Raw genomic sequence first — 23,248 nt, forward strand, 5'->3', positions numbered from 1 at the left:
TTTGTCAACAGATTGCCCCAATTTTTGATACTAAAGTCACTGATGTCTCTTTTGAGTTTCAGGGATACTGTGAGCTGACAGTATTCTTTGTATAACTTTATGAACTGGAATTCCCGATACTGACTTGTTCTTGACTTGTTTAAGTGCAGGATTTGATAGACGAAATGACTACAACATTTCTGTCTGAAAGATCTCGATAGACATGGTTGCAATAAGGATTAGTCAATCGGGCATCTATGAGATCCTGAGTGGATCTAGATGCGATTGCTAAATACGTTGCCGATTAATCATGGTCTGAGATCTGAATGAATTTTGAATGTGATGTCCTGTGATGTGACTGTCGATTGGTACATGTGCTAGATGTGTGTTCCTAGTGCGTCGGTGACGTGGCATAGCCTTTTTGGGGTAGGAGAAAAACACCCCCCCCCCGGCTGGATGTGGCTGTAGGTTGACGTGCTGAAATGCTGATGTGGCAGTTTTAGGATTTCTCGCAAGCTGCTGACGTGGAAGGACTGTATGGGAGTCTGCGGAAAAAGCGGTAGCTGTACGGATTTTATGCTGGCTGATTTGCGTGGAAAAAAAAAGCAAGGAAAAGACCTACGCGATGTAAAAGCTTTTGAAGCTTTCTTTATTTTAAATGCTTTTTATGGGCAGCTTTTGGGGCTGGCATCCCTTGTAAACCTTTATAAGTGTGGCTTGGGCTCCCACTTCTCAAAGCATTTGGACGCAGAGTCTGAGAGTGAGACCCTCCCACTCCCTTGTACTTTGTGCAACAGATCTAATATAAAAAGAAATACCGAAAGGGGCGCCAGTCTTTGGGGCCAATACCTCTTGACACGGAACTCTGCCGGGCCGGTGTCGAATCAAATCGTGAACTCTTTGAAGTGAATTCGTGCGTGTCGTGGTAGATTCTTGACTTGGAGTGTCCAAGTCTGTTACAGCTACTTTCAAGATGAAAGACTTGGGGGTTTTGCATCATTACTTGGGCATACGGTTTAAGCAGTGTGATGAAGGTATTACTTTGTGTCAAGCAAGATACATAGAGACATTACTATGTAAGTTTGGACTTGAGGATTGCAAACCAATCGCTACTCTAATAGAAACATGTTTGAAATTGAGTCTTCATGATGCTAGAGATCTTGTTGATGTCACTCTTTATTAGTAGATGCCTTATTCATGTATACAATGTGAGGCCGGATCTTTAGTATCCAGTCTCGTAGGTCAATAGATTTATGCATAGTCTAGGGTCTAAGCATTGGTGGGCTGTTAAAAAAATCTTTTGCTTCTTGAGTGGCACTCTACATCTTGGGTTGTTTTTTCCCAAGAGGGGATCATTGTTGCCAGATTTGCATGCTCAGATTGGGTTGGTTGTTATGACACACGAGTGTCCACAAGTGGTTTTTGTTTCATGCTCGACAATTCATGCATATTATGGTTGAGTAAGAAGCAACCTACTGTGGCCATTTCCAGCTGTGAAGCTGAGTACATGGCAGTCTTCAAAGTTACGTTCAAGTGCGTATGGCTCAGACGCTTTATGGCTGATTTGGGTGTTGGTAAAGGAGACTGCCAACATCATATACACTGACAGGCAAAGTGCATTGGTAGTTGCGAGGAACCAAGCTTTTCATGCTTGCACAAAGCACATTGAGGTGCATTATCACTATGTTATGGCGAGGCTCTTAGCAAGAGAGATAAGCTCGGCTCATGAGCTTGTCTATACACACACACACACACACACACACACACACACACACACACACACACACACACACACTTGTCCAGACACAAGATAACCTTGCAGACCTATTCACAAAGGCATTGCCTCGTGAGAAGTTCGAAGCTTTTCCGTAAAGCTTTGGGTCCCTTTGTGAATCGATAATGTTCTCAGGGCATTGCGTTTCCCTATACACTATGTGCTAGCTCTAGTTCACCGCATCACTCCAAGGGAGATTTGTTACTATATATGTGTTAGTGATGTGCGTGTTCGACTTATGACCGCCGGGGCACTTTTTCCCTCGCAAGGTGGTCTTTTCTTGTGTATTGTATATATGCTAGGGCTAACTTATCTATCTATTTGCGGACTTACCAATATACTCTCTGTTGTGTGCCTTGAGCTTCTTCATCTTCTCCAAGTTATTTGTGCATCCTTGCAGCCCTAATTCCTACAAAATTTCCTCAATTTCTTATACCTCACACTGCCCCTCTTGTACCTGTCCCTTGAAAGGTAATAGTAGACTCACATAAAAAGCATTGTAAATCTTCTAGTGATATTGCAACTTCAATTTGAAGGGTACATTGGGATCTTCTCCGAGAACTGGGCTTTGGATAAAGTCTCTCTTCACCCTTCATCTTTCTCAATCTGGCCTCCCCATCTGCAACCAGTCTCCTTCCTTCAATTGCAAGTCACGCCCATGCTTATCCGCTCTTCTCTTATGCTTGTCTAGAGGCTTCACAAAGTCTCCATAACCTTGGCAAAAGATGTGGCTAGATCCTCTTCCAAAATGATATGACGGAATGATCGCGTCCTTTACGCACAAAATAGGTGGAAGGTTCGTGCCACCGTTGACTATCTCAATTGATGCCTTGCGAGTGGACTTGTGAACATTTCAAAATTAATCAATGCCATAACTTTGACACCATGATAGAGGTAGCACCAAAGATGGATGGAAATGATCGACAACATTGTTATCGGTCCAAGGACATCTCTCCTCTCCAATGGGCAGCCAATACACCTCTCAACATCATCGCGATCAAGTTCTTGGAAATAGTACGAGCAGCTAGTACAACATCGGCCAACGAGCATGTTTTTAAATCCTATCCCTAGCCTTGAGAGAGGTCTCCTAGGTGATGGAACGAGTGAGTGAATGCAAGATCTTGTACGTGTCTGTGATGGATGCACTACGTAGTAGTAGTGTTAGAGCATTATGTTATGTTCACCTTCCAGCTGCTTTTCCTCTTGCTTTTAGACTTCTTATCACATGTGTACTAGCCCTTGGTTGTGGGTTGTCCACTTGTACATCCATTGGACATGGAATGTTTGGCACATTTAGGGTTGCACTAGCACTTTATCTGTCTCAAGCCTATTTTAGCCATTTTATTATTTTTGTGTTGAGGGTTTTAATTTTGGTCGTGGTATTTGACACAGGTATTTGCACGACCTTGTCTTGGCTCAATGTATATGTAGCCTAGGGCCTCTGTGTCCTTTGTCTTGTATCATTCTCAAAGTTTTTATAACCGGCCTGTACAACGTAGAGGGCGGTATTATTTCAATTACCTGTTAACTTTACAGAGAGCAGTGAGAAGGAAAGAGAACACAGTTGCGTCCAGCGACTAGAATGTCACTGCGCACACGAGAGCGACACCCTGTAGGCCCCAAAGACTGGCGCCCCTTTCGGTATTTCTTTATTCAATTTAAGGTAGACGATCCGACCACTTAGTACAAGCTTTCATAAAGCTTTCCAAACCTGGCGAGGGCTGAAAACGCAGATTTTCGACCTGATTTCGGCAGCATAACGGCGCAAACACCGCTGTAGGTCAAAAGTACCTGTCTAGGGCCGATTCCCTCGCTATCTGGAAGCTTTCTGGTGAGCTGTCACAAAAATTCAGCGGGCTGTAATTCTCTGTTTTTCACTGCCGGGTGCCCAAAAGCTTGTACACGCATTCCAAGGCTCTCACAAGGCTCCCCTAGTGTTTCCTTGCAATTTAGGTGCGAAACCCTAAACCTGCAGAAAAACACAGCAGGCTATAATTCCCTGTTTTTGATCGTTTTTAGCCGAGCGAACACGCCTACGCCTGTCCCAAGGGCTCCCGCACGCAATGGGACAGTTCCCCTGTGAATTGGACAAGTTTTCACGCGAGAAAACTCTCCAAACTCGCAATCTTTGCGATGGAACTGTGCGTACCTATGGGGGATTAGCAATTAGCTAATCCGGTTCCTGTTCAGAAGGCTCTTGCCTTGGCACACACGCATAAACCCCACAACTGTACATGTTCATCTGAGTAGCCCAACTAGTGGGGCATTACCATATGTGCCTAAGGGGGGAGAGATGTGTTGCACGAGAGCAAATCATCGCGCTACATGAGACAGAGGAGAAGACAAGCTTTCCATTAAAGCTGTAGACCTGCACCCAAAATTGGCGCCCCTTTCGGTATTTCTTTTTACTTTGAGAGGGTAAATTTACAAAGTAGAGCCCTGGGAATCCTTTGTTGATATCCAACTAGATACCACTTGATTTGGCCAAATTTCGGCAGCATAACAACCCCAAAACTTGTGCGAAACCAGTTCCAGCATAACAACCCCAAAACTTGTCACTCTTGCACGGGGGGAGATTGCACCCAGGGTTTGTGTTGTTCTTCTCCTCTCCTCTCCTCTCTTCTCTCTCGCCGTGCCGGCGTAGCACTCCCCTCTAGGAGGTGCGCCTGCGCGCTTCTTTCTCTCTCTCCCGCTCTCTGTCTCTCTCTTATCGCCATAGTTACCAGGAACGGGAAACCGGAACGAGAACACGGAACGGAAACGCCGAACAAAATGCCATTCCCTGTTACGGGTACTCACGTTTGAAACACGGAACGGGGATTCGGAACGGGAACTTGGAATGGGAACGGGGAACGGAGACCTGAAAACGGCCATTCCTTGTTACTATGCTTATCGCGTACGGCTTGGAGTATGTGCTAAGATGGTTGCCAAGTATACAGTTTTGCTTGTTTATGGCTTGCAGTGTACTATTTTTGGGTATTTTGCAGGGCTCTCCGCGCTCCCGGGTGTAGCAGAAGTATAACAACCCCAAAACTTGTGCGAAACCAATTCCCCTGCTGGAACTCACTTCCATTGGCATAAACCCTCTGATTCCTGCCCAAAAACAGTAAATTCAGCACGCTGTAGTTACTGGTTTTTGCCCTGTTTTCAGCCCCAAACTGTTCTCTGCCAATGGGGCACTATTACCAATGATTCTGGCCTCCGTATGGCTGAAAAACAGTCAATTTACACCGCATACACAGCGCTGAAAACGCACCTGTACGGTGAGGTTATGACCCTCACCGGTGCCTGCTTTGGAGTAGCAGGTAGATACCCATGTTCCTGCTCAAGGAGGCTCTTGCCTCAGCACAAAAGCATTAAACCACACAGCTGTACATCAGTCAAATGAAGAGCCCACTTGTGGGGCATCACATAACTGCACGTAGGGGAGAGAGAGAGCAATGTGTAATGTGCAAGGCATCACTCCTAGCACCACACTGTACAGGGGAGGGAAAGAAAAGCACTCCATAGCGCTCTTAACCTATGACAAATACCCAATGAAGCATCCCTCCAACATAAATCGAGCGCCCCCTCTGCTGCCCTTGACCTGTAATGCATCTGTGAACAAATAGATGCAAAAAGGGGGAAGATTTCCATGGCTGCCAAAACTTGCGTACCGTTAAAAACACAGCAAAACAGCCCTGTAAACACGCATCTGATGCCTTCCAATGCTGAAAATGAGCTCTTTTGGTCCTAGGTAAAGTCATGGTAAGCTAAAAAATGGAGAGAAATGGTTGAAAATCAGAGTTATCAGCCTCCAAAACTGCTCCAAAAAGTCGGTTACGAGTTCTCTTCTCCTAGACTTGGTAAATTGGCCAAAAAGTGACACTTGGCACTCATACAATCAATTTCCCATATTGGGCTTCCCACTTAAAAATCTCTCAGCTGGTGCATCAATTGACTTTGTAGCAGAGTACTAAAATGTTCCCCTAGTCATACCGAAGGTAATGACGCGAACACATTTCACGACCCAAAATAGCAGTTTCCTAATTTTTAGGAGATGCTTCCGTTGGGCTCCCACTGGTCATCTGACCATCTATCCTCATTGGGACCGCATCCAAAAGTGCAATGTGGCCCAACTGTCGAATACTTTCTGTTGGTGATCCCACCTTGACTTTATGCCTTTATTGAGTTCACTTCCTAGTATCCACCAACTTGCTAAGTGCGACGGGGGGACCTACATGATCTTGAACTGAGCGTAGACATCCTTTTACTTTACGAGTTCCAGTGTCGACCAACTTCCCGTCTGCGGGTGAAACTACCGTTCCCATTGGCCATACAATGTCCGACCAGTTGCAACTTCAAAAAGAGGGTCTCAAAAATTTAAACAAAAATCATTGAAAAGAAGCCAACAACTAAGGTTAGCAGTTGCCACTTCCTCGTGACACATAGTCCAGAGGAAACTAGTGACAAAAGCGTCTGCCTTAGGATTCTGGGTGCATAGTCCTGGTCGTCGTTCTTGTGTTCTTTTCTGGTGTATGAGGAGAGCGGCCGGGAGTGCCCTACCCAACTCCTAAAACAAAACAAAAAATTATATTTGGAAGAGAGCTTTTGATGGGTGATTCTGTTTTCGAAATACCGACCAAGCAGAATTCTAGGGTGGGTACATTGCTCATATAGCTGATAAATTTTTTGAACTTCCAAGTCATCAACAGCTTAAACCTTTCAGTTGAAAGGTTTCACATCAACAGCTTTAACATGGTGCATCCGTCTGAAAGACTTGCTGACATCCTGCTGTCTTTTGCACATTTCAAACTCATATAGTATGAATTGGCTACCCTCCGGTCACAATGGGTGAATTAAGTCATTTGTTGCAATGTCAGAAGTCTACATTTAACAACCATCACTTCTGAATCCCTGACTGGGATTCGTAGTGAAAACACCCACTTCAAACTTGGTTCTTGGCAGTGTAAGTAGTGGATGTGAATCCCTAACTGGAATAGTTAGGGAGAATAATCAGTTTAAACTTGGTTCTTTGCAATGAAAAGCTCTCCTTTCAAGTAGTGGATCTAGAACAAGATCACTTGCACAATTCAAGACTGGCTGGCCTATAATGGGAAAAGTAGCTGAGGGGGTACACTGTTTTTTTTGGTTCAATCCGCCTGTTTCTGCATATTTCAATAGGGTTTCTATTCCGTCATGGGCAAAGCAAAATGTTTTTTCAAATGGAAAGAATTTTACCTGCATGGTTGCAGTTTAAAGATGCATTGTTTTCTTCTTTCCCAGTGGAGGATCTGGAAATGATGATGCAGTGGTAGGTGGAAATGGAACAGTAACAGGGAAAGATTGTCCCCCAGGACTCTTTGGTGTCTTCTGTAAGGTGAATATTCTAAATGCTGGTTCTCACTGGGCATATTAAGCATTCCCTTAACATCCAGAAGTCAGTTACGCATGCTGACATGGCACATATTGTAGAATGTAACAATAACACAGTGATACTTGGCAAATGCAAAGACCTTGTGTTTTCCCTTTTGGATTGGAAGGGATATACGTGCACCGTGGTAATCAAGGAAGTACTTTTGTGAACCGTATGTATGTAGACAACTTGAAAGTGAACAACTTTTCTAAAGGGCTTCTGGATGTAACGTTTGACAGGAGTGCCCTGTGGGCTTTTACAAAGAAGAACACGGTTCTGATGCCTCTCTCTGCAAGCCTTGCTTACTTGAAAGGCTCCCACAGCGGGCTAATTTTACCTACGTTCGTGGTGGGTATCAATTATCTCTTTGCTTTTAGCATTTTAGCTGCTCACATGTATTAAGTGTAGTGAAGGAAAACAAAAGTTTAGATATTCTAACATTTGAGAAAGAAACTTCCTAACATTGAGCCTTGGTGCTTGAAAGTTTGAAGTCAGCAAGTTTTTGAGAGTTTGTCAATGACTCATTGTCAGCACACTGGTGTTATACTGTTTTGACACTCACCAATTATTACAGATTCATGTAGGTAGTTACTGCTTTTATGCTTAGAATCTAGATGCATACCGGACAAAAATTCTATATCGCTTGACGTAGTTTTTCAAAAAGTAACTCTCTTCTTTCCTTGAGCACATCCGCCAGATTTTGTGTGTGACTTAAGCTCTTTCTTAAAAACACACAGAAAATATTGTTAAAATATTTTGTGTGTGACTTGAGCTCTTTCTTAAAAAGTAACTCTCTTCTTTCCTTGAGCACATGTGCCAGATTTTGTGTGCGACTTAAGCTCTTTTTTAAAAAACACAAAAGAAAAATCCTCATGTTTTTTAAAACGTTTATGAAGTGCATTGTACAAGCATGAATGGTAAATAGAGCCATCATGGCTGCTAGGTTGGCAATTCCTTCCTTTCACCAAAGCCCTCCATGGCTGAGTATGTGGCTTGGTCCAGGAATAGCATCACTGATGCCAAAACATGATTTGGCAAGTGTAATATGCTTTTCATCTCTTTTCTGGTATTGCTCAAAGTCATGCTACGTACTATTTATCTAGGTCTTATAAAAAAAAGGTGCAGAACCTCCCTTTGTAATAATAATGGAACTACATGCCACTGGCTTTCACAGGAATGCAGGTTCAAAAATTATGGTCCACCTACCATGGAGGCGTACAATTGCAAACTATCTGTGCTCTATAGAAGCATATCTTTACCCAACTTCTCAGTATACAAGTCTGTCCGCCAGAGCCACTTGGATGTAATTTCAAGTTTAATTGAAGGGGATATTTATGGAGACCTAGCGTTCGTCCAGCTGATAATTGAAGTGTATTTGAAACATTTCATGAACAGCAGGGTCAAGAATTGAATGCATCATCAGTGGCATCACCAAAAAGACTCATCAATAAGCTCTTAGCAGCCGATCAAGCTTTTCTTTTTTTCCCGAGAAAAAGATCCTTCTATAGTTAATGAAACTGCCCATAGGGCTACAACCTCCTCTACAAGAGAGGACTACAACAATCACGATGGGGAGACTCTCCCAATGAAAAAACAACGTATGTACAATGAGGCTAGATTAGGGGATCGGAGGAGGGAAGAGCCACACAGGTGGACGGTAGTGCCATCTGAGCACACCCTGGTCCATGGTGAAAAATGGCCCAGGACGCCAAAGTCGAAGGAAAGCCTCTTTGCGCTCCCGCAGGCAGTCGGAACTGCCCTCGAGTCTCTCAAACTGTCCTCTGAGAATATGGACTAGCTCAAGCCAAAGATCCCGAACAGTCTCTGCTGGTGGTACAGGCCACGCCTCAAAGATGCGGAAGCAACGGGCCTGCTAGATGAACCAGAGTGTCAGGCCACGGATGAGCTCCCAACACACCTCTCTCTCACTGCACCACTCCTGTGGAGTAAGCTCTGTGGCAGGCTGAATTGTAGGTCGCCCCCCCCCCCCTGCGTCACTATCATCCTACTGGTGGATGATAGCTCAAACTGAAGTGCCGGGCCCGTGAGAGTGGACCAAGCAGCTGCCCCCCAAGTGTACTGCCAAGCCGTGGAAAGAGCAGGCATCAGCCGCCGAAGAACACGAAGCCACACCTGCTGTGCCAAGGGACAGTCTCAAAGACAGTGACGTTGACTCTCCACAAGGTGGTCACAAGCTGTGCATGCGGACGAGAAGCCACTATGCACAAGCCAGCTCCCAACTACTGTAGCTCTGTGTGCGACCAGCCACTGAAACAAAGCGACTCGCCTCAGCAGTCTGGAGTCCCACACCTCTCCCAAAAAGCTGCCAAGAACTCAGCTGTGAGACCCTCCTCCTACCAATGAGGTGCTGCAGCAGGGCAAGCCTCTCTCTGTGTTGCCAGTATGTGACGTCCCAGTCGAACAGTGTACTGAAAGAATGGAACACCTGGGTGGTCTGCAGAAGAGAAGGGGTCCCTCCAAAGCCACTCTCCAGGATCCCACTGCACTCGTGCTAGTGGACAGCACTCCCAAGCCCACAGTCTCCAATGTCCAGTCGCAAGAGCAGCTGGGTCAGCATCGATGACACATGTCCTCCCACAGATGCCCACCACTCGGATTCTCTGAAACAGCACTCTGCCACCTGCGGGGCCTCTACTGCAACTCGCTGTAAGCATCCCTCACCCTGTAGCTCGAAAAACAGGGAGGGAACTGTCTCTAAGCAAGCCCAAACAGAGATGAGAACCTCCAGTCGCGTGAAGGCTCTCATCCATCTGGGTGCTGCTGATTCGAGAGGCGTGAGCCACTCCGCTGGTACTGCCTCTGAGATGTCCTGGCACATGCTCTGCACCCTCTCATGCCCTGTAGCTGAAAGCCCTGTAGCTCCTCTGACAAGCTTGAAAACTGTAGCCAGTCACCTAAAGAGCGTGCTGGACCTGCTGCCATGGAACCCCAGGAAACATGAGGCCGACTACCAACCAAGTGACCTCTTTGAGTGCTAACCATGGGGTTCCAAACAAGGGGCTGTCACAGGCGCTCCTCCGTGCAAGTGGGCTGACATTGCTCCAGGCCTCGCCGCAAGTGCTATCGAAGCAACCCCACAACGAAGCGATCCTCCAGTCTCCTGCTCAAACCAACTCTACGCATCTATGTGAAGATCCATCTGGTCGAAGGTTGCCAAGGGCCTCTTGCCTGAGGCACCCTAGCACGAAGCCGCTGTAACAAGAACTCCTTCCAGGGCTCCTCACCTGGAAGAAGACCTCGGACGATGAACTTCCCAAGAAGGGCTCTGCTCTGCTTTGCTGGGTCTATGATCCCAAGCCCTCCCTCTGAACAAGGAAGAATGATGACCTGCCAAGCCACTTTGGCCTGGGCTGTCAGAGTGTCTCGCCCTGACCAAAGGAAATTCCTGATCAGCCGCTCTACCTGGGTGATCCAAGAACTCGAGAAGATCCAGCAAGAAGTGATGTACAACATAGTAGCCGACAACACCTGGTTGGCCACTACAACTTTGCCAGCCAAAGAAAGTCGTGCGGAGCTCCAATGTAACAACTTCTTCTTGATAGACAGGAGGAGGGGAGCAATCTGCTGCTCGGGAGACAAGTCCAAACCAACCTGACAGCCCAAGTACCAAACTGCAGTCCAGTCCCTGGGGGAATCCACCTAAAACCCTCACCTGGCATCCAGTCGGGCACAGGAGCACTACCAACCAAGAAAGCCACCGTCTTTCTCCAGTTGATCAGTGCGCCAGATGCACAACAAAAGGTCTCAAGAGCCTGCTCACACCTGTGAAGGTTGGCCTCCTGGTCATCCAAGTACAAGGCCGAGTCGTCAGCAAACTCAGCGTCCAGTAGCTCATCTCCCCGAATAGGGAGTGCTAAGCCCCGTAAACCAACCTGTTGCGACACCAAAAACCTGCTCATCGCCTCAGCATAGAACAGAAAGAGGAAGGGGGCAAGAGGCCAGCCCCGTTTGACCGAACGTGTGAGCATGAAACGATCACCTCTACCTGCTGACAAAAGTATCTGACTGTGTGTCCGTCTGTACAAAGCTGACACCCCTCTGATCCAAGCATATGAGAAGCTCATCCTACGTAGAGTGCCCTCTAGAAAGTCCCAGTCAACTATGTCGTAGGCCTTCTCAAAATCGAGAAGAAAAATCACCAGATCCTGACCACGGAGCTGCGCTAGGGCAGAAGCCTCCCAAAAAGTAAAGGTGTTGTCAAGGATACTGCGCTCCTTGACAAAACCTGTTTGAGTCCCATGTATAAGGCTCTCAAGAAGTGGCTGGATTCTCAAACTCAAGAGCCTTGGCAAGAATCTTGTAGGCTGAGTTGAGGATGGTGATGGAGTGCCACTGTCAAATCTCATCCAAGGAGCCACCCTCCTCGGGAATGAGGTAGATCAGACCCTCACTCATGCTGTCAGGCATCTCTTCTGTGTGCAAGATGTAGTGAAAACCACTACAGAGATCTGGGCCAAGCAAGTCCCAGTACTCCAAGAAAAAATTGGGAGTCAAGCCATCCTCACCTGGACAGCTACCACGGGAGAGTGCACTAAGAGCCGTGTGCAACTCCTCAAGCTGAAGTGGCAGCTCAAGCCTCTGACGCATCTCCTCAGTCGCAAGGCAAGGCATCTGTGCCCACACTTGCTCCCTGCATGCATCCTGATGCTCTGACTGAGGCTCTGCAGACAGCAACTGCACGCATGTCCTCTGGCTCAGAAGCAACTGACCCGTCGGGCCTCCTCAACTGACTGACCTTGGCATGCGTATGCCGAGGTCCCACTGCCTCAAAGAAAGCACTTGTCACTCTGTCACCCACCTATGTCCATTGAGATGCCTCTCGATAAAAAGCAAACTCATGGCGCCGCTCCTTTGTGCTAACAAGCTCCTGGCGAGCTTGCTGTAGCTGCTCCTCCAACCAAGGACTGTTTGGATGTTGCTCCTGCATCCTCTGCAAGGAGGCAACGTCCCGTCTGAGACGCTGCTGCTCCTCTCTCGCTGCACCCAGGCGAGCCAAAGACTCCTGGAGAAAGAAACAACTAATCTGAGGTAGTCCTGAGGCCACTCTGTCAGCAGGAGAATCCTGCATGTTCAAGCTCTCTGTCCAGAGAGCCTCTACTCGCTCTTTGAGTGCAGAGTCCAGCAAGACCCTATGAGGGATACGAAGCATCGTGCTCCCCCTCCTCTGTTTGTTTGCCACTGTGAGGATCACTGGTGCATGGTCTCAGAAGGAATTCACTCCCAACTGTTCCACCCAAGTCACTGAAATGGTCAGTAGTGTAGAAGCGATCTATCTGCGATAGATTCACTCCTCCCACTCTGCAGTCCGAACGAGAGAAGGCCAGGCTATATGGGGGCCTCACAAAACTAGAGTGCTGCCACACATCCGAGACCCTCAGAGTCATACAAAACCTCTTCCAAGCTGCCAGCTCAACTTCATGCACAGTAGCATGGCTACCACCAATCCTGTCAGAAGGGTCCTCCAACATGTTGAAGTCACCTCCTATGCACCAATGTTCTGCCTGCGGCAGAGACTCAACAATCTGTGACCAAAACTCTGCTCGTGGACTCGCCACATTGGGCGTATATATGTTCAGGAAGCCCACAAGGCAACCCTGAACCTGCATAGTGATCCATAGAGCCCTGCCTGGCACAATAATCCCTCTGCCCACAATGGCCTGCTGCAAAGAATCCGCAATAGTCATACATACCCCACCCTGGATGCCTCAAGGTCCAAAAGCAGCTGACCAAAAAGTATCATATCGTCCACGCAAGAGTTGACCACAACGTCTAATGCGGCTCACACAGATGGTGCTCCTATAGCATAAGGAGATCAATCTCTCCTCCCACAAGGCAGTGCTGAAGCTCTTGACGCTGTCGGCTCCACTGACGTTGAAACTGGGGCCCACCAAGTCCCTGCACGTTCCATGAGACGATCCTCATGGGGAGCGAGAGAGAACAGATGCTGCCGTAGCAGCTAAACGTGCTATCTTCGAGGCTGGCTTGGATGGGGAGTAATCCGCATCCGAGCCTCCTCTAGATAGGCGTGACTGCAACGAGTGCCTGGCCCAAGCCCAAGTAGAGCGAGCCGTACGTAAAGCAACCTCCTCTGTCCAGGAGTCCTCATGAATGTATACATAGCATGGCAGCACTGAGTATCAGCAAAGAGGTGAACCACACTCTACATCCTGCTGCATTTGGAGGAGTCACTGCAAACTTGGCCAATGGCCAGAGAGTAGAAAGCAATTCTGTAACTCCTAGGTCTCCCATGTGGTGAGAGAACTCTAGGACCTGTGTATGCAACCACTCCAACACTGAGTAGAGACTCCACTCAGTCTGGTCCCTGTCGCAAAGGGGAAAAGAGGAGCCAACCGCTGAGTCCAAGGCCTCTATCCCCCTAGTTGCAAGGAACAGAACATGAACCTTGAAGCAAGCTGCCTCATGGTCTGCTGAGGAGTCGCCGAGAAAACTTGTAAAGTCGTAGTCAAAGGAGTCCCATCGGCACCGAATGTCGAAGCTCGTCAGACTACGAGGGACTGCTGCAAAGGGAGACGTCTGTACCTGTAGAGGGGGTCGCAAGAAAGGCTGTCCCTCTCTTGCCAAGCGACTCGTGGCAAAGGTGCTGCCAAGAGATCTCCTAGCAGTTGGAGATGGCCCTGCCCCCTGGGTCGATTGTGGAACTGGAGCGGGAGGGGGGGGGGGGGGGTGTTGGAGCAGGGGGGAAGAGGGGGAGAAGAGGGGCGGGGGGGGGGGGGGGGGGGGGGGGGCAGGAGGCGGGGGGGAGGATGATGAGGAGGGGGGGAACTCTTAGGGGGGGGGGGGGGGGAGGGGCTGTCGAGGGTGAAGCTGAGGTGGGGGCTGGAATAGGGACCTCATCCTGCTTAAGAGGACCGAAGCTGTTCCCCGTGGGAACCCATTGCTGTTGGGCAGGCGCCTAAGGACCACTCTGAGTGCCAGGCTGTCCCTGTGGCCCCTGTCGTCGTCGACCACGAACCTGCTGCCATCCCTCCTCCGCTGGAGCCCCAGACTCGGAGGGTGGCTCTACATCTCTGCCTGTGGCTGCTGGCCAGCCCTTACAGGCTGGGGCTGAGTCTGTGGTGTAGGTTGAGGCCTCCTCCGTGGACTGGCCTTCGCAAGATGGCCCATCTGTCGACAAATGAAGCACTGGTTCGGGAGACCCGAATACTCCACGCTCTGTCTAAACCAACCCTCACTCACCCGAGGTAGAAGAATGACCTTCGGGAGAGTGTGAGTGTGCCTAACCAGAACACGAACTGAGGGGATGCCGGCCGCCTTGGCAGCTACTGAGCCTACGGTCTACCGTGCGAGGTGTCTCCAGGACAGTCCCAGTCCCAATCGCTGAGCCTATCCTGGACAAGAGTGGTAGGTACTCCCTCCGCAAACCAGGAAAGCAGACGGAGATGGGGAAGTCTGCTTCCTCTACCAGAACATTTGAAGCAGGCTCAAAACCATGTCTCCATTGTCGAAAGTGGGCTCGAGCTGCTCGGATGGTCAATGGACTCATGGCGATGACCTTGGACGCCATCTCGGGGGTCTCGAACTCGGTCTGGTAGTAGCCTCGTCCGAGGATTTGAACGTCCAAGATCTTGCCCAGCTCTGCAAGAAGGCGGGCCTGGAGAAGGTCATGCAGCTCTCCTCTGCTGGGTTTGGTGCTGAGAATCTTGCAGATGACGGAAGTCGCCTACAGACGATCCACCTCTGCGGCTAGGCTCGCTTGCTCTGTCAGAGTAAGAGCAAGTCGAATGGTGGGCTTAGTGGGGTCGGGCGAGGGGACTTTATCAGAGTCCCTCTAAGGCAGAGCTTGAGCCTTGATCTGTGTTTGCTGCTGTGTCGGAGAAGAAACGGAATTTTTTTTTCTGCAAAAGAGCACCAACGAGCACTATCCAAAAACCAGCACTTGTTAGAGTCAATCACAAGAAAACTTCGGCGTGAGAGTGGCAGAGAACGAAGATAACGGGAGAAGGGAGGGGGGGGGGGGGGTAGCAGGCTGGCCAGCGGCAGCGAGGGGATGGCGGGCAGCGAGCGGGCGGGCAGGTGGCTGGCGAGGGAGGGAGGGCGAGCGGCAGCAGGTAGGCACTGGCGAGGGAGGAAGGGCGAGCGGCAGCAGGCAGCGAGCGCGATCTTGTGTAGCCGATCAAGCTTACTATGCCACCTTTTATTTGAATACCATGTATCTATTGCACAAATGTATCAAGCTTGCTATGCGACCTTTTATTTGAATACCATGTATCTATTGCACAATGCCAATTGGCCATTGGTGCTGCATATAATTTGATACCTTTTGCTAGATATTCTTGGTTGTTGCATGATTGAAACCAATTTTTTAATTTGGTCTTGGTGTCTATAAGAAAAGGAGGGTTGCCTTGAAAAAGATTTGAGTGCCTTCTCTAAGGACCAGTTTGGACTCTTTACTGTATAAGAGTTTTCGATTATGTTCATTACAAATGGGAAAAAAACTTAAGGTAGTGGAATAATGGTTTGGTTTGTGCGTTTTGAATATGGCAGGAGGAGTAACTTACTCTGCTTGCCCTTACAAATGTGTATCTGACAAGTACCGTATGCCCTATTGCTACACCCCCCTCCAGGAGTTGATTTACACTTTTGGAGGACCATGGATTTTTGGGTTGATTCTGGTTGCTTTACTAGTTTTACTTGCACTCGTACTGAGTGTTGCAAGAGTAAAATTGATAGGGACAGACGAACTCTCAGGCCCAGCAGCAACTCCACCAGGGGCTCGTATTGATCATTCCCTTCCGTTCCTAGAGTCTCTGAATGAGGTAAACTGGAATCTTGCATGTTATCTGACTTTTTAAGAAAGCTTTGGTTCTATTTTCCTGTCTAATTAAGTTCCTACCTTCCAGGTTTTAGAAACAGCAAGGGCAGAGGAATCTCAAAATCATGTGTACAGACTATACTTTATGGGAAACAATTCATTCTCGGAACCATGGCATTTGCCATATACTCCACCAAAGCAGATTATGGAGCTCATGTATGTTTCTTTCTTGTAGATACAAATGTTGTGTGGAGAGTATAGTGCCAATCTTAGTCTTTGAAATCTCCTCAAAGTGACCAAGATGAAATACATGTGATTAAGAAAGGGTACGTTTGAAGTTTTACATGATTGGATGTGCTATGAAAAGTGTAGGTCTTTTCATCGGGTGTGATTTTCATTTCTTGTTGAATATTGCTTATGAACAAAAGCCCATCATGGAATGAGACTTATATTGTAGTGTACACAAGAATGGGACCAATGGAGCTTGTCCTCCTCATACTCAGGCAGCTCTTTAAATTAGTAGCAATCGGTTACATGAATGTTCCCTATCTGTCCGGCTATGCACCACATACACCACAACTCCCCCTTAGGGGAAAAAAATGGGACGACGTTTTTACACATCTTAGAGACGTCACGACGATGAGTGAACACATTCCGTCACTTTGTGGGAAGAAATGGTTTTGCAACAGCTTGATTTTGAAGGGATTGCAAATGGCTTGAATTTGGGACTGACAGATAGGGCCAAAGACTGCTAAGGGCTAAAAACATCTCCATGTCGCAGAAAGAAGTCATCCAATGCCACACTCTATCAAGGGTTTGTGAAGATGAAATTAATAAAGGTGGAAAATTTACAACCGAGTGATGGACCTTACATGTCTTGAAAACTTAAAGTCGTGAAAGAGTAGGAACAATATAATATAATTGTGATTGGAAGATGATTGTGGACTAGCTTGTTTGCACAAGGGAGGCCTAAGTAGCTCTTGTGAAGGTATGATCCAGATAGCTTTGCTCAGAAAGTAGTGCTAAAGGAAGGTGTTTTATAGCTGGAAATGGCTATGCGAGGTTGCCCAGGTATCAAGTCTGTCCCCTGGCGTGCAACGTGTGTATGCTCGTGGTTCAACAAAATGCATCCAAAAACATTCTCCACATTACCGACCGAAGATGTTCGCACATGCCTTGACCATTTTGAGAATGTCACAAAATACCACAACTGGAATCAACAGCTGGAAGATGTTCTCACATGGCTTGACCATTTCGAGAATGTCACAAAACACAACTGGAATTAACAGCTTTTCAAGAGCAGAAAGCTCTAGAAATATGCACTCTTGTCAAAGGAATCACACCAACATGGTTTATAAAGCAAAATGACCAGGTGACATTGCCTTGGCTTCTCATGAAGCAACTCCTGATTCAGAAATTTTGCACAATCTTTACCTCTTTTCTAGCAACGTCAATTTAGCACCTTTTAGGAATCCTTCTAGAATCTTTTGTTGGAAGGGAAGTCTTCCAATATACCTACCGAGAGTGATGGCCCTTATCGTGCGAGCTCACTCCGTATTAGCGATTTCATACGGATTGTTGTGCATAGTCTTTTGTTATAATGTATTTCCCACTTACGCTTTAGGATTCCTTCTAGAATCTTTTGTTGGAAGGGGAGGCTTCCACTAGTCCACCTACCGAGAGTGATGGCCCTTATCGTGCGAGCTCACTCCGTATTAGCGATTTTGTATTGACTGTTGTGCATAGTCTTTTGTTATAATGTATTTTCCACTTATGCATTTTTAGACCTTATCATCGTTTTGATAAGTGAAGAAGAAGCAACAGCTTTCAATCTCCATCTTCATCAAGTGCTTTCTCGGTTGTGTGCTTGCAAGAGCTCAAGCTCTCTTCTCGTCTCTCTCTTTACATTGTATTAGAGCTTGGTTCTGGCTAAGGAATTGTGAGGTGCAAACAGGAGTAGAAGATGAAGCAATGAGGGGAGTTAATCCTTTGGTCAAGCATTGCAGTAGCTGAAGATATAAAACTATATTCATATCCCCAAGATTACACCTAGACATATCCTAAAGAGTAGTTAGGAATCAGGGACCAACCTCTTGTCATGAAGCAATTTTGCTAGCCAGAGAAGAGGTGTTAGTTCACAAACAACTTAAGCCCTGTTATCCCACCTCCAATAAACCCTAGGACTCTATCACAAAGTAATGATGTGGCATGCCCATATAGAAGAGAAATGGCCGAGTGGACAAGAGAAGCTAAACCAACTGACCTAAAGAACTTATGAGCACTGGCCGAGGGGCCTAGCCCAAAAAAATCCCAAAGCTTGAACTTTTGAGGAGGATTTCCGTAAAACGTGCTATCGTGCTGACGTGGCATACTGTGCGTACTGCTGATGTGGCATACTGTACGTACTGCTGAGTGGCAAAGTTGTACAGAATTCCACAATTTGCGTTGCAATGCTGACGTGGCAGGCTGCACAGATTTTCGTAAATTGCGCTGGCAATTCTGACCAGTTATGGGCGCTAGCTTTTGGAAGCAGATGCTTTTGGTGGTTTAGTGCTTTTGGGCATCCCTTGTATTGTTTATAAGGACCCTTGGACCCTCACTCTGCAGAGCATCTGGACGGAGAGTCTGAGAGTAGAGTACCCTCGAGAGTTGTACTGTTGTGAGCATAATAATAAAGAAATACGAAAGGGACGCCAGACTTTGGGGCCAGTGCTGTGTTGACTCTCTCTCTCTCCACCTAGCAGTTTAGGATTCCATAGTATTTTATTTTGTCATTTTTGTTACTCTCGACTCTGTATCAAATCCACCACCTTGTAACTTTCTGGTCTCATTGATCACTTTGGCCTTTTGAAGACGTTAATATAACATTTCATTTCATTTCATTCATTCACACACACTCTCTCTCTCTCTCTCTCTCTCTCTCTCTCTCTCGCAGTATACAGCAGGACGATATGCTTTCCCTTGGCTAGACGACGCGCAAGGCAGCAATACGGCAATCATGTATGCATAGTGTGGATTAACACAATGATGCTTATTGTAGACAGAGATGTATGCAGAATGTGATTTCCTTGACACTGTGAGGGAGTTCTTTCGTCCAAAATTGCAGGGTGAGATCCTTCTCTTTATTGCATACTCGCCCTTCTTTCTCCCCCCTCTCTGCTGCAACTTGAGCAGTGCAATGTGCTAAGATGGACCCACCTACGAATGAGGAGGCCGATGTCTATCAAACTCCACCCGAGGCGACGACCACCTTCCGGCGGAAGATGCGTGATAGTGTGTTGTCACCGAACTCTCTGAGAGCAGGCAAGCTCAACAAGATCGAGGATGAAACCATGTATGAAAAGGTTCAGATGATGATTCGGGTCGAACTCAAATCTCATGAGGGCATACATGGAAAAAGAACTTGTCAAAGCCAGGGAGGCATGCAAAGTCCAGTTGTATAACAAAGTGACAGCACAACTATAAAACAGGATGAGGGCAGAAAAAGAGGTAGCACATGTCCTTTGGAGAAAGGAATTGGATGCAACAATCACCACCTTTGCGGTTTGGAAATCGGGGATGGAGAAGCGTATGAATGAAAAGGATGCCTTGATTGAAGGACTTAAGAGAGAGTTTGCAGAATGCAAAAGTAAATCAGAAAAAGATAAAGATGACCAACCCACAGTGATCGAGGAATTGAACAATATCAAAGAGCATGTAAAAATTTTTAAGGAGGAGGAGCAACAAAAAACACGGGAAGTATCCTCATGGGCAGATAGGCTCTTCCAAATGCAGAAGACGGCGGGCGAAGTGGAGAAGTGGATTGAGTCTGCAAAGAAAGGAAAAGGTGGAATGTCTACTACCACACCCCCATCCACCATCATTACTTGACCTTGGAGGAGGAGCAAAAGAGGAAGACGAGAGCTCTTCGTGTACGTGTCACTGGTCTCAAGGACACTAACAATGTGGATTCTGGAAGAAGAAGTTAAAGAACTTCTGAAACGAATGAACATTCCCGAGCCTACTCACACAGGGGCTTGGAGAGTGGGAAGAAAGGGAATTTTGGGACATGTAGCTCCAAAGAAAGAGCGCTCATTACACGCTTTCCTACTTGGGAGGCTAGGAAGGAGTTTTTGAAGAAAAGACCAGCACTCAAGAATATCGGGATTTTCTTGGGGGATGATTACCCTAGCACAGATAGCGCACATGCAAGAGAAGATGCCGGAGATCAAGGCAGCGAGAGAGAAAGCAAAAATTGTTTTGTACAGAGGAGGGAGAGTGGTGATTCTGGAAAAAAGCACCGCATGATGGTGCGAGACCTATGGGACAAGCCTAAAACTAGCAGCATGGAATTATAATGGGTCATTGAAGCTAGATGTGGGCGCCATTGAAGATAGCTTTAGAGGAAGAGACATTATTTTCTACTTAGAGATGCACCAAACTCGTGGTGGCACATTACCTAGAGTGTCGCGGTATCGTTTGGGAGACTACTTGTAGATGGGAGGTGAGATCAGAGTATAGAGGACGTGGGTCAAGAGGTGTGGTAGTCTTATTCAGGGAGGAGTTGCAGTCGCTCATTCATATTCTCCGTAGAGATGATCATGCCAGGTATATGTGGGTCAAGGTGAGAGTGGAGACTGGGAGGCCACTCTACATTGCAATATGCTATTTTCCAACAAGCACATCTCACTATGCATCCCCCAAGGGACAATCACTTTATATGATTTTGGATGAGGACATATGGGAGTTCTTTAGAGACGGGGATGTTATCCTTATGGGGGACTTTAATGCCAGGTCGGGCCACTCTTAGACAGTCTTCTAGGATACCTTAGAGGAGATGTTGAGAGAATTGGATGTCAATGATATGGGTTTCGTCAGGTGTTTGCAGGATGAGGAGCACACTGGTTATGGGGGATATTTTATAGTCATGGGGACTGCACATGGACTGGCCATTTTGAATGGCCTACAAAGATTTCTAGCATTGAGTGGGTTCACTTGTTTTCCTCACAGACATGGGGCTAGCACAGTGGATTATGTTTTGGCTCGGCCCAATTTTATACCCTCTATTCAAGATTTTACAGTCGGGCCCATGTCTATCGGGGTAGCAATAGATCATGCCCTTCTCACGTTTACTGTCTCCCTTCAGTTCATCACAGCTCGATTGGCACAAACATCTACGTATACTCGATACAGTTAGAGACTGATTCTGTCTACACAGATGGCATATACAGATGCTTAGACTTCCATTAGAGGAGCTTACCTAGATACTAACAGAGACATTACATGATGCAGCAACAGAGGCATATCCACACAGCCAGCCTGAGCACAGATGCCGTCTGGGAGCATGCCCCAGAACAGTTGGTATGATGTAAACTAGAGAGACAAGAGCCACACTTTAAAGGTGCTTTTGGGTGTCATTACTCATAGAGAGCCACAAATTTCCTTCCTTCCGACTGGTGCGACGGAAGAAGAAAGCTTATCTCGCTCGGCTAGAGGAGTTGTATAAGCTATTTTTGAGCCAGGACTTAGGTGAGGCATAGAGATTCTTTCATGAGCACTCCCCTCCATCGGCTATCACATCCACTGAGACTTGGGGGTGAGTATGCATCATCTCTTTACACAGTTCCCGGCCAGTTGCCTCTACTAGACCCCCCGATACCATGTCCAGAGACATGCATTTTCTTTACTGTTGAGATGGTGAAGAAAACTGTTGACAGGATGAGGACTAGGAGAGCATATGATCATGATGGATTGGTGGCAGAGCACGCTACACATGCTCGAGATATGCTTGCAGGACTTCTTGCATTGATGTTCAATCGAGCCATGTGTGAGGGTTTTCCTGATACTTGGAGTATGTCGACTGTTGTGCCTATTTTCAAGGCAGGACATCCAATGATGCCTGGGAACTATCGCACCATTATTATTGGGCACATACCGGCCAGGTTATATGCATCTATTCTTGAGTAGCAATTGAGTAGATGGGCAGAAAGTAGGCATACGAGCATTAGGACAGGCAGGTTTTAGGAGAGGTTTTTCTACTCTTGATTACATCTTGACACTCGGAGCTATTATTTAGGAGGGTAGATCATATGGTAGAGGATTTACTGTACTTTTGTGGATTTTCGCAAAGCATTTGACACAGTCCCTAGAGCTCGACTGATGCGCAGGTTATAGGAGATGGGTGTACCCCCCGAGCTGATTTGGGGGATCATGGCCCTGTACAGGATAGTTGTGGGTCAAGTCCGCACTCCCGAGGGGGTGTCTGAGTGTTTTCACTCTACTATTGGGGTGAAACAAGGTTGTCTACTCTCCCCTACTTCATTGGCATGTATGTGGATGAGAGTTCAAATTACATTGAGAGGGGAGGCGACAGAGGAGCACAGTTAGCAGGGAGTCGGATCTCATTGCTACTATATGCAGATGATATTGTGTTGATCTAAGATTCACCAGAGGGAATGCAACGACATTTGGATACATTGCACACATTTGCTAGTGATAGCGGCTTATCGGTGAACCTTGGCAAGACTAAGGTTATGGTGTTCAACACCTCAGTGGGTCAGGCGATCCGCACCTACCTTTCCATATGGTCAGGAGACGGTGGAGTATACAAATGCATACACTTACCTTGGTGTGGACAGTGTTTTCTTTGAGGAGAGTAGCAAAGACTAGGCTAATGGGAGCATATGCGGCTTTAGGGAAGATGGGGAGGATGTGTTCGCAGGTTCAGTTTCAGGAACCTCGAATGAAACTATAGCTTTTCGACAGTCTGGTCACATCAGCTCTACTTTATGGGGTGTAGATATGGGGGCCATCAGTGGACCGCCATAGCCGGGTTGGCAGTACTGATGGATGGAAGTGCATAGAGAGGCCTCTTGTCTCTATGATTTCTCGGATGATTAGGGCCAAGGTCTCTGTACCGCATGAGATTATCCGTGCGGAGCTTGCTCCCCCCCCCCAACTGGTCATTGAGGCACTTACCAGGTCCGTTTCTTTCATACACAGTATCTGGGATCTCCTAAGAGACAGATATGCCCATCTAGCTTTGGAGTCTTCTCGACAGCTTGCCTCACAGGGAGACACCTCTTGTTGGTATGCACAGATGACAACTTGGTTCAAGCTGCATGGTTTTGACATGGATAGATTACCCCCTTTCCAGTATTCGCTGGACACACCCTCCTTGTCTCTCACATGGACCAAGATCACTCAGCTCATCAGACAAGACTTGATTCAGTTAGACACTAGGAGGGCATGGATACAGCCTATGCGTGTGCTTGGCACCAAGATGGATTTCTACAGAGAGCATTTGCTTGAGCTTATAGAGGATGGT

The 23,248-nt window shown here is 47.2% G+C and overlaps 1 protein-coding gene across 1 annotated transcript in view; it reads left to right on the plus strand.

Annotated features, from left to right (window-relative positions):
* Positions 1 to 23,248, plus strand: part of LOC147429385 (ephrin type-B receptor) — a 133,045-nt gene that overhangs the window by 39,703 nt on the left and 70,094 nt on the right. Inside the window, exons 14-17 of the mRNA XM_086495601.1 lie at positions 7,019 to 7,112; positions 7,388 to 7,496; positions 15,675 to 15,946; positions 16,031 to 16,158. Coding sequence (XP_086351727.1) covers positions 7,019 to 7,112; positions 7,388 to 7,496; positions 15,675 to 15,946; positions 16,031 to 16,158 — 603 coding nt within the window. The remainder of the gene's footprint in view (positions 1 to 7,018; positions 7,113 to 7,387; positions 7,497 to 15,674; positions 15,947 to 16,030; positions 16,159 to 23,248) is intronic.

The sequence above is a fragment of the Adiantum capillus-veneris genome, chromosome 22, assembly GCF_014529385.1.
Source record: "Adiantum capillus-veneris isolate H3 chromosome 22, ASM1452938v2, whole genome shotgun sequence".
Classification (NCBI taxonomy): domain Eukaryota; kingdom Viridiplantae; phylum Streptophyta; class Polypodiopsida; order Polypodiales; family Pteridaceae; genus Adiantum; species Adiantum capillus-veneris.